At 36.9% G+C, this 12,007-nt stretch overlaps 1 protein-coding gene across 2 annotated transcripts; it reads left to right on the top strand.

Moving 5' to 3' along the window:
• The first annotated feature begins 2,710 nt into the window (after window positions 1-2,710).
• Window positions 2,711-10,565, top strand: LOC120717088 (von Willebrand factor A domain-containing protein 7-like). Of its 2 annotated transcripts, XR_005692078.1 has the most exons (15): window positions 2,711-3,585; window positions 3,717-3,921; window positions 4,122-4,207; window positions 4,330-4,423; window positions 4,953-5,081; window positions 5,501-5,687; window positions 5,975-6,144; window positions 6,242-6,354; window positions 6,656-6,772; window positions 7,491-7,697; window positions 7,842-7,977; window positions 8,425-8,577; window positions 8,666-8,752; window positions 9,179-9,774; window positions 9,948-10,565. XR_005692078.1 is itself a non-coding variant. In XM_040004924.1 (14 exons), the coding sequence occupies exons 1-14, from the start codon at window positions 3,247-3,249 to the stop codon at window positions 9,385-9,387; spliced, it is 2,232 nt and encodes a 743-aa protein (XP_039860858.1). In that variant the 5' UTR covers window positions 2,711-3,246; the 3' UTR covers window positions 9,388-10,565. The 2 variants fall into 2 exon arrangements, 1 of the variants encoding a protein (XP_039860858.1); XM_040004924.1 differs by having other exon boundaries at window positions 9,179-10,565.
• The last annotated feature ends 1,442 nt before the right edge of the window (window positions 10,566-12,007 follow it).

Genomic DNA, 12,007 nt, shown 5'->3' with positions numbered 1-12,007 from the left:
TACAGTCTTATTCAAGAAACTGGACTGGCTGTTACCAAAACAATCAACACTGTGGTATGTGTTTAACAGTATTCTTTTGTATATAAAAAACATTTATTGGTACTGTAATATTAAAAAAATGATAATAATCCATGGTAAATAAGAGATTAAATGTGGGAAAGTGGTGAATTTGGCCAAACTATTACTGACTTGTATTGGGCATCTTAGAGTAGTCTTAGAGTAAAGACCTGGCACAATTACTGCTGGCTAACTGTTGTTTGAACCTTAAGCGCTCTAGGTGAACATTTGGGAAACTAGATTTCTGATAAAACTTGAAGGTTAAGTTTAAGATCTTCTTTCTCTTTTTATTGTTGTCTATTTGTTTGCATATGTCTTTTGTGTCTCTATTCAGTGTCTTGGGTTATTTTATTTCATTTGTCTTCCTTTTCTTTTTTCCTTTTCTTGCCTGGTTCCTCCATGATTTTTTGTTACTATATGTAGCGAGTAAAAGCCACCGAGTAACCGCTAAGGGCCTCTATACTACTTGTGCAAACTTTCAGGCCCAAAGCTCTTACAGGAACGAGCCCAGAATAAACGGGACAAGAGGGTCAATATCAGTCAGATACGTTAAAATTTATTATTTTAAAAGAAATCACAAAGGGTTTGCAAAAGGCCTAAAACATCAAAATGGAAAAGGTCATTAACGACCACAATATAGTCTTATTGGTGCAACCTGCCAGCAATGCAACTATCACCTGAGGGCTTGGTCTCCCTTGGCGGTCCCAGATGCTCGTTGCTTTAAAAGAAACAAATCCACCCCAAATGAGCCCAACAGAACACTTATCACATGCACTAAGTGTTTTAGTTCAGGCAATAATCGGTGGCACTAAAATCACTCTTAATAAAACTTATTCACTGCAAATCCACACGGAGCACCTCTAAAAGACCTAATTCCCCTAAGGTAAGAGCCCAGCTCAGGGATTGCCCGACTAATATTGCACCAGCCCAGTAGAAATAAAAACAAACCCGGCATAAAAAACAGTTTTAAAAGGTGACTCTAGTCTCAAACCAACTTGGGAGAAAAACGCAACGAAAAAGAGAAGGAGGAAAAAACCGTGACAAATTCACATGTGCAGCCTGTCCTGCAGGAGGCAATACAATATAAATTAGATTGTAGTGCATAAATATACTGTTTTTTTAAATGTCAAATATATTAAGTTAACATACCTCCAGCAGACAACTGTGTTTGCTGCACACCTGGCTTGTCTTCTAAAATCACTACTAGAAACATAAAATACAATAAACATCAAATACATTTAAACGAATTTAAAAAAGCACTAAAAGAAAAACAGCCTGTACCTCGAACCTCTGCTGTAGAAGTTTAAAACAACCGTTTGCGTAGAAGACAAAACTTCTCAGGCTTTTCACCTACTCACACAACCATTGTTCACAGCTGCTTGTCAGTACAAATGAGAGAAGAAGAGCACCTGCGGCTACTTCCTCTTTTATACCCTCCCTTGGGTCCCCTGGGTCCTAAAGCCTTCCCCATTACATACACTTTATAATATTTTTCTTTGTCCTTATGGATAATTAATTTTAAAAAAGGCAATGATACATTCATGCATGACAGTGACTCATTAAGGTAATAAACTAATTAATTAACTAACCTATTAGTCAGTTACTTCACAAATTAGTACATGCAAATAGACAATGTTGAGTTGTTGATAAACTGTAACTGTAACAGAGAGGGAGCAGATTAAAACTGAGAATAGGTGGATGGAATAAGATAAGAAAGAAAATGGTTCCTTAGCTGAGATGAATAAAGGCTAGTGACTATAAAGATGTTGTTGGTTTGGTTTTTTTAATAAATCAGAGTGTTCCTAAATTTGGTTAACTTTTACTTTTTACTCATAAAGTTTTAAACCAGCAGCTAGCAGTGACTTTTAAGGTGAGATGTTGGTTTAAGCGGCCACTCAGTTTCAGATTGAACATTTTAAATATCTGTTTGTTAACTTTGAGCATGCAGTTTGTCTTTTGTTTCAGTTACATATAGCATTGCTTGGTTGCATTTTCACAGAGGACCGACTTCAATGATATTGTGGACGATGTTAACTTTATCAGTAACTGGATAACTTGAGTAAATCCTCTGTGTGGATATAAAGTTATTTTAATTTTAAGACAGCAAATGCCTGTTTCTTACTTTTTGCATATAAAGCAATGTGAAAGTAACCTTATTGTAAAAATAGTGTTATCTCAATATTATGGCATAAATTGTTCTTAATGATTTATGATCCATGACCTGTACATTGGGACTACCATACAGTACACCACACAAAGAAATGCATCTTAATAATAAAGAAAAAATAATATTGAAATGGTATCAGTGTTAGACATGATGCTATTTACATGTACATATGTGTTGGGTAAAGTGATAGCAATTGTATAATTCAATTCAATTTTATTTATATAGCGCCAAATCACAACAAAAATCGCCTTAAGGCGCTTTATAGATACAGAGTAAAACCCAACAATCATATAACCCCCTATGAGCAAGCACTTTGGCAACAGTGGAAAGGAAAAACTGCCTTTTAACAGGAAGAAACCTCTGGCAGAACCAGACTCAGGGAGGGGCGGCCATCTGCCGCGACCGGTTGGGGTGAGAGAAGGAAAACAGGATAAAGACATAATAATGATTTTTATTTTTATTTTTTATTTATTTATTTTTTAAAAAAGGAAAAACAATGGGAAGAAAAATAGAAACACTAATGATGACATTGATGTTTCTGAAGTATGTAGCTAGCTTGTTGGCAATGATGAATAATATAATTATATGATGTTACTATCCCTTAATGGATTTGTTAGAGCACTTAAGATCATTTTCCGGATATAATTATGTAGGATGGATTTGGGTAGAATTCATAAAATAAACTTTACATTAAAAAGGCTGAGCTTTAGCTTTGCCCTTTAACTCAATAAAGGACAGTTCCTTTGGCCTCTTTTGCTTATCAAATAATTTTTTAACCACTGATCAACTGTTGTACAACAATGCATTTCTGCAACTTAGGTCATGGAAATATGTACTCAAACTGCTGATTCCTCCTTCCTGCCTTTCTTTCGTTCTCTCTTACCCTCACTACTATCATTATTTTTACTTTTTATTTTTCTACTTATTATTTTTCTATTACCATTTTTATTTTTTTATTCTATTTTTTATTTATTATACTTTTGCCATTTAGTTTTTATCTTAAATCATTTGTATTTTTTCCTATGATAATTTTACTTGCTGTGTCAAACATGAACCTCTGTTCAGTATATTTTGCTAAGGAGGGAAAAATACAGATTTTTTTTTTTTTCCTGATGCTGCATTTTTTGACTTTACCTTTCTCTTGTTCCTTTAGTACAACACTGTCCATCATGGCTGTCAAACACACAGTCATGCTCCTGGTCGCAGTTTGTCTCTACCTACCAGGTCTAACCCATGGATTTCAACCATCCTTCTCTGTTGATGAAACTCATCGTGACATCACCAGAAAGGCAGTTCTCAGAAAGACAGCTGAGGTTTGCCGAGACCTTGCCACCGTTGATGGAAGAGACTTCAACTTGAAAGTGGGCTTATTATCATTTAAAATGGGGTCACTGTTTATGCATTCATGTTTAGTCTAACATAACTGTGAAGTACAACTTTTTGAGATTTTTCCAAATGTCCAGTTAAGCACTTGGCATTTCTTTGTCTCCAGATTGATGACAACTTGTCAGTTCAGGAGGTGCAAAAGGCCTGTTTCTCCTCATCTACCTCCACCGCTCCGCTCTCTACTGACATTTTCCAAACTGCCCTTAATGAGATCTACGGTAGCAACGAAAAAGTGTATTTCTCATTGGACGACTTACCGTACCATTTTCACAGTGAGACCTTCCTGGGAGGACGGGACATCATCACAAGAGGTACACTTTAAAGTCCTCAAAATTAAACGTGTTTACATTCAGTACAACACAGATAGTAGATTATTTTGAATTTTTAAATTAATTTCTATTCCTATACACCAATTAAAAAACATTTAAATGATAAGTGCAACAAAAATCTGAATTTTGCTTCATTAGGTTTCACTTATACTGGATTCTTAAGGTTATATGTTTTGTTTGAGATATGTCTGCCGTGAAGGCTAGTGTGAAGTCGGAGAATTTTGTTGCTGCAAGACAGGTACTTGGACAAATTTGTCACATAATTCAGGTGAGAGTGATAATAAAAAAAGTGATAATTATTGTTTTTATTTAAACTTGATGATGTTAAGATTTTGGAAGTAGGAAGCAGTGATAGGATTGGAAATAATGTTAGATTTTCCATACATTAAGGACTTTTACAGCCACAGTAACTGGGTGGAGTTGGGGAAAACCACTCCTTACTCCGTTCTGATCAGACCAGATCAACCACTGCAGAACCTAGCAGGTAAAAGCCTTCCAGCAACTTTTATCACAGTAAGAAACACATTTGTCTCCACTTGTTTTAATTAATTTACCTGGTGGGGTGTGTACAGAAACACACTTGCAATAAGGGACATAAAGGGGATAAATAGGAAAGAAATAAAGGTGTGAAAGTGAAAGTAATTAAATTCATCCAACCTCATCTAACAAACAATGTAGAAAATTTTTAATGATCATCAATTTAACAATTGAGTTTAAATAGGTGACAATATTTTGTGCTTTTTATTAGTTATGCATATTTGCCATATAACTATTTAAGTACTTAATATTTTTAATTTGCCATTTTTAATTTTAAACAAAAACAGGTGTTGGATAATTTAATTTTTAATTAAATTTTTTCATGCAATTGTAAAGCAAAAATAATTATACACAAGCACAGTTCAAACCAAGTCTTGAATATCGCCAAAGCATAGATGGCCCACCTTTTAAATACTGTATGTCACAACCTGTTTCCAGATGGTTTTATGGATAACCTTTCTCTTGCTTTGCTCCAGGTCCATCTACTCCAACTTGTAATAGCTGTACAGGAGATGCCTGTGCTGATAACATGAAGCCTGAAGTGCTGGAACGGGGGCTCCTGACCTCAGGCTACTTTAGCACATTCTCTTCTTCAAAGCCTGCTGGTAACAATCACATTCATTTGTGTATAACAGCAAACTATTAGGATTTGTATTATTATTTTCTTTTGTTTGCTTGTTTAATAGCAAATGGACTGTTTATCAAACCAGCAGAATGAGTAAATTGTAATCAACACTGAAACTAAATTGACTACTGTAGTTTTGTTTTTGTTTTTTGTTTGTTTTTTTTTCATTAGAAAATGTAAAAAGAATCTCACAGCAATGAATCCCCACAAGCTACAAATTTAAATATTAGAGCAAATAGATGTGTTGTCCCACCTTGAATTTAATTTCAAAATTACATAAACTCACCTATTCATTGCCATACCCACACTTTAAAACTCTTTGGATGCTTTTTGTCTTGTTGATCATTTATTCAGCTATTTATCTAGATATCATTAAACGTAATTTGTTATTTTTTTCAGGTAAATGTAGCCACGGTGGTCTACGTGACAAGACAAGAAAAAGGGACCCAGTTGGGGGCATCAATAAGGATTCTTCTACATCAGATCATGGCACGTTGCACAAAAAAGCAGCTAATCTGGCAGTGGATGCTACTATGGAGCTGCTGGAGGACATCAGACTAGCTGCTGGAGACAGGAACTTCCTGCGGTACGGGAAAAATTGATCAGAGACATTCTTGCACTCATGAAATGGTTACTAGAACTCTAATAAATTTGAAATTTAAACAGTTTATATTTATTTTCATGACACAGCTTTCTAGGAAAAAATAGTAAAAAGCCTTCCTCACAGAAGATAATATGTATCTTAAAAGTGATGCTTTTTATGATGCACATGTTTCTGCAAAGATACCTCTGCATCATTCTGAATGTAGAGAAATTGGGTTCCTTACAAGATAACAAAGGGATGATTTTGTTTTTTCACTTATGTTCCTCCAGGTTGATGGGCCTCTCCCAGTCCTATGCGCTGTGTTTTGTCATTGACACTACAGGCAGTATGGCTGATGACATCGATGCAGCAAAACAAGTTGCTTTTAACATAACTGACAGTAACGCAGGAACGCTACAGGAACCCTCTCAGTACATACTGGTACCTTTCAATGACCCAGGTACTTCCACTTTTATGGATATTCCCCATGTTGCCAAAGAGAGCCAACAAATCTACAAAAATTTGCAAGTTCATGTATTTCTTTGTCTCCCAAAAAGAATTTGGACCCGTGATAAAGACAACTGACAAAAACTACTTCAAAAAGGAAATCAACAAGCTCACTGCATCCGGAGGAGAGGATGAACCAGAGATGAGCATGTCTGGACTGCAAGTGAGTGCACTTGTGTTCTATCATATCATGCATCTGCTTACACAGTAATTTGTGTGATGTGAATTATGAACTTTTAGGATGAAGAAATGGGGTATTTGCAGTTAGTGCACAGGACATAGTTAGGAAATGAATATGAACCTATTGTGTCCTATTATGTAATAACAGAATGACTGTGTGCATGCATTATCAGAACTTGCTTTTTTGTTACTTTTTTTAAATCACTTTCTGAATTACAGTTTTGCACATCTGGTAAATCACAACAAATAATGTTTAATTTTTCTGTCATTTGTATAACTGGCAGCTTGCGCTGACATCAGCTCCACCTTCCTCTAAAATCTATGTCTTCACTGATGCTTCAGCCAAAGATTCCCATCTAAAAAGCACCAACATTGCCCTTATAGAGAGAACCAAGACTGAGGTATGTGTGAGGATAAGTTGCATTCTTATTATTGTTGCACTTTAGATGTTAGTTCAGCTGATGAAGAAATTGCCAAATAAAAACATGCAGAAAAGAAAGAGTATTCTTTGTTGAAATGTAAAAATAAATAAATCCTGAATTGTAATTCCAGCTTACAAAAATGTGTAAAAAAAACAAAAACAACAACAACAGAAAAAAAAAAGGTTAATACTCTGGCGGAGCGAAGTACAGTGTGGCGCAGTGGTGTCGTGTTTATTACTGTAGCATCACAGTAAGGAGGTTCTAGGTTTTAAACACTGGGTATCCAGGCCTGTTTGGAGTTTACATGTTCTTTCACCACCTGTGTGTTTGCACAATTGTATACAAAATTCTGCATGGTGAATTAATTAATATTTTTTGAATTAGCTGTAGATATGAGTGAAACGTAGATAGTTGCTAAATAATTACTGGTGAAAAGGGTCAATATAGCTTGAAGGCAACATAAATGCCAGTCCATTATCAAATTTTACAAAACTTTTGTTTTTGTTTTTTTTACAAAAAAGTCAATTTTACTCAAGCTAGACCAATTCTAGAGCAAAACACCTCAGTAAATAGTTTCATTTATCCATGTACTGAATGGTCACTTTAGGTCTCTTTGATACTTTAGATAGAACTTATCCAGTTTCCACTGAGCGTGATATATATAAACTGATGCATTTTTCTATGCCTACACTTTCAGGTGTCTTTCCTGTTGACAAACATTTTTTCCAGTCGGCGGCGCCGCAGTATTGATGGTCAAAATTTTTCACCTCGTGCAGTGAGGCTATCAAATGTCCAGCTATACAGAGACCTGGCCCAAGCTTCTGGAGGTCAGGCTATTGAAGTCAGGAAGTCAGATCTTTCCTTGGCCACTACTGTTATAAAAGATTCATCAGCTGGTGCTGTGGTGAGACACTGAGCATTAACAGGAATTACTTAACATGTTTACAAATTGTGAAGGACTACATTTTGATAAGTTGGGGCCAGATATTTAACAGATTTTCTTTCAAAATTGCTTTCTCACTGGAGCTTCTGTTTCTTTGTCTTTCAGGTGACAGTTTTCCAGGTAGTAATGGATCCGGGGCGACCTGATAATTTTAATTTTACTGTTGATTCATCAGTAAGCAACGTCATCATTTACATCACCGAAGTTTCATCTCTCACCTTCACACTCACCAGCTCAGCAGGTTCAGTTCAACGATATTTTTTGGACATCAGTTTTCTAAAACATAATATTTCACAAAGACAAGGCACTTCCCACCTTGTGTCAGCTTTGCTTTATTTCTTTGGCTCTCTGGAAGTTCCTCATCTGACCTGATCTCTGGTCTCTGCTTTTTGCCTTTTGATTTCTCCTGTGCAATGCTGTTGTTTGGGCAGTCAGGTGAAGGTTAAGAATGTACAGTAGTGGTACTAGTCATAATTTTACTTTCTTATTTAGTAGTAACTGTGCAGGTGGATTGGAATTCATTTGCCTATTACAGAAGTGGAGTAATTTGCAAGTGTCTCACACCCATGAATTGCAGTAATAGCACAGTAGTAATAAAAACAACAACAGTCACAATTACAAATTTAGGAGGAGGCAGAAAATTTCATTGTCATGCTGGTAAATAATTCAGCCATTTTCCTCTTTTCAGGAGTGTCTCAGGAGTCAAGTCAGACCAGTGGTTCTCTGGCATCCATAACAACAGTGGGAAACCTACGCAGAATAAGGCTCAATGCTGGAAATCAAACGGGTTTTTGGCAAATCCACATCAACTCTAACAGTCTCTACTCTATTAAAGTCACAGGTCTGTAATATAATTAGGAAATAGTCTGTAGAAAATGTTTTCAGTGGTATAATATTTCTAACTTAGATGTGGTTTCTGTGTGCATAAGGTCAAAGTTCAGTGAACTTCATCTATAACCTTGTGGAATTACAAAAGGAAGGTGGCATCAGACCCAAGGAAGGCCGTCCTGCTACAGGTTGACTAAACAAAAATGTATCATTTGGTTTGTGGGAAATTGAGATGACCTAAATAGTCATGAAAATTATTACATTGATTTATGTTTCTGGGTAGAAAACTTCCAACTTTTTTGTTTAGATAAACATAAACTTTCAAGTTTAAAGAAGATTTCCCCTCAGAGGTCTTAAAAACACACGTGGTGCAGGCATAATTTCAGTACTTTCGAATGACTAACTGCAGAAAGGCAATTGGTGTCCATCCATATACATAAACATTGATATGATTTCTGTACTGTTAGCATTATTACAGCCCTCGATCAAATCCAATAAAGGCAACGTTATCTACCCTACCCATTTCTAACAACATAACAGCATTTTTACATGTTCACGTACAGTCTAAGGATCTGTTGTAATAATACTCTTTTGTGGCTTGCTATCGTTTTCAGGTGGTAATGTCACTCTCCTGGTCACTGTGACAGGAAGTGATACAGTAACAGTCACAAAAGTCACGCTCTTCGACAGTTCAGGGCCAAAGGAGTTGATTGGATCAATACAGGCATGTCACATTTTACACCTGATAAAAGATAAAAGGTCAAAATTACAACTGAAACTACAACAGACCACAGCAAGCATTCCTAGACTTAGTCGGTTTTAGTCTATGCTAACTGCACTGTCAAACATAGTGTTATAAACATAACTTTTGTAGTTCTACAACAGCTTAAGAAAACACCAAGAAGTAAAAGATACATAAATAACATTGGTCTTTGGTGGCTGCTTGTTTACTCCGATTACTGATTGTTGCCACCATCTAACAACTAACTTATGCATCTAAACATGCATAAGGTGCTCTCAGTTGCTATCTTTCTGTTTTCCACAGTCATTAGAAAACAGCAACTTTCTGGTAACATTCACTGAAGTCCCAGCAGGAGACTATGTAGTTCGACTGCAAGGTGAGGACATCAGCACCACATCCCGGTCTACCTCAGATACCTTCCAGAGACAAGCCTCCACCCGCATCACAACAGCTAGTCTCTCTGTTGCTGTGAGTAGTAGAGTCATATGTTGTTTTTTGAATTTCTAGAGCCAGTTTCTAAACATCTTATCTGCCTGGATAAACTCAACAACCACTGTCATGTTATTTTCTATGTCTTTATATAAAATAAAGGAGTGATTGTTTAACTTCAGATTTCCTGCCCTCTATCGCTACTTTTCCAGGCACAAGCTGACAGTATCAACATAGAACCAGGCACTCGCATCACCATTCCTTTTACAGTGTCTTCAGATGAAACTGGGACATTCACAGTGCAAGTCAGTAATGACCGCAACTTTGACTTCACCTCACCTGGAAATGTCAATATTGGTCCAAGCGATGGAGGCAAAGCCAATGGGACAATAACCTTAAGTGTTCCAGCCAGCACTAAATCAGGAACAGACGTGACCCTCACCATTCAGGCACAAAACGCTGCTGCCACTGACATCAACTATGCTGTCCTCCGATTTTCTGTGGCTGCCAAGGTAAAAGAAAAAAGACATTAGGTGAAATGGGACTAAAAACAGTGTATTACATTTAAAAAAAAAAACTAATAATCCAAACTAAATGTATCACTGTTCTGGATTGTCAAATGCCAAATGTTTCAGTTTATATAATACTTCAACTGTGATCTGAGGAGAGCTCTTAAAAGAATCAGCTCAGTGATGAATTAGTACTGCATATGTTCTAGTTCAAAATGAGAAAAAAAAAAAAAAAAAAAACAACGATTCACTGCGAGGTAGTGATGTGTCGTTCGCGAACGAAACGGCTCTTAGAGCCGACTCCTTGAAGTGAACGACGCGAGCCGGCTCCTTATTGGGAGCGATGAGGTTTTTGGGTTTGTTTGTTTTTTCCCCTCTTTCTCTCACCCTCTCTCTCGCCCTTTTTTCCGCTAAACTCCGCACGGCCTGTACTTTGTGCTGGGAAGAGGGTTTAGGGGTGTTAGTTACACTCGCAGTAGCACAGGAACAGAGCCAGAGAGAAAGAGAGCGAGGGACAACAACGTCACATTAGAAAGGTATAGTAATCATCCACTATTTTCAGTTGCAGATTATAAAGGATTCAGAAATCATGCAGGCCCATATGACAGAGAATGTGCATCTTCTTTTTGTTTTAATATTTTAATTGTGTTTTGGTTTGCAGTGTTTTGTGTTGTTTCACGTTAAATTTGTTTAAAAGGAAAAAGCTGAAAATTTAAATAGTTAAAAGTTTGAAATGTAAATAGTTGTTTTTTGTATTATATGATTTATTTATTACATTTTATGTGGAGTGAATAAATAAAGTATATTTATGGTGGCCCTTAGAGACAAAGCACGTACAAAGTCCAACACACATACAAACTCCTAAGCATGTATAAACTGCAAAACAGGTAAAAACTCAGAAGCACGGCTTGTGAAATGGGACGGTCTAGCCTCCGTTGGGCTGCCCAGGTTGCCTAGCAACCATGATACTAACAGCTGTAAGATTAAGCTCAGCTATTGTTTTTTTTTTTTTTTTCCCCCTTGCCTGTCCCGTTTGGCTCTTTTGCCATCAGAATTATTGTCTAAAGGCAAAGAAAGATGCCCAACGGATTTACTTTACCAAATTGACCATCCCAGCCTTGCCGTAATGGTCCATTTGATTCACCTTTTATGGTTTATTTTATTTTCACTTGCTGAATACGGGACAGACTTGACTGGGGGAAAGAAGGGGAAAAAGAAAGAGGGAAAGAGAAACAGCTGAGAAGAGGGACAGGGGAGAAGGGCAAAAAACAAAAACCAACAGAATGGGCAGGAAAAAAAAAAGAGAAAAAAAATGCATCTATCGATCACTTGGATCACCTGTTGAGAAAGAAAAAAGAAAACAAGCAGAAGAGAACAAGAGTAATAGAATAAACAACATCACAATGATATATGGGAATATGACAGTAAATACTAAATATTAAACATTATTGTGCAGCACATAGGATCAACAGAACACAGTGTGCTTTGAGATAGGAGCCAAAAAGGGTGTAGTTTGTGGGTGTGATCACCCGTGTGTACACCTGTGAGCATGGACGCGCTTATTTTTTTAAAAGGTTCCTTCATGTAATGATCTGCTAGAGGGTGTGGGGGAGCCACTGCCCTGTCCTCCAGGGCATGAAGCAGGTGTGGAGGAGATCAAAACTCCAGACATCCAGAGGCCCCCAGAACACAAGAGACCAAGGAAGACCAACAGAGGGGCAGCCGCACCACTGTCCCAGAAAGAGCTGAGGAGAGTCCCAGAT

This window comes from Simochromis diagramma, unplaced genomic scaffold, assembly GCF_900408965.1.
Source record: "Simochromis diagramma unplaced genomic scaffold, fSimDia1.1 OVJJ01000487.1, whole genome shotgun sequence".
Lineage (NCBI taxonomy): Eukaryota > Metazoa > Chordata > Actinopteri > Cichliformes > Cichlidae > Simochromis > Simochromis diagramma.
Note: the sequence above shows the minus strand (reverse complement) of the source record. Positions and strands in the feature narration are given on the sequence as shown.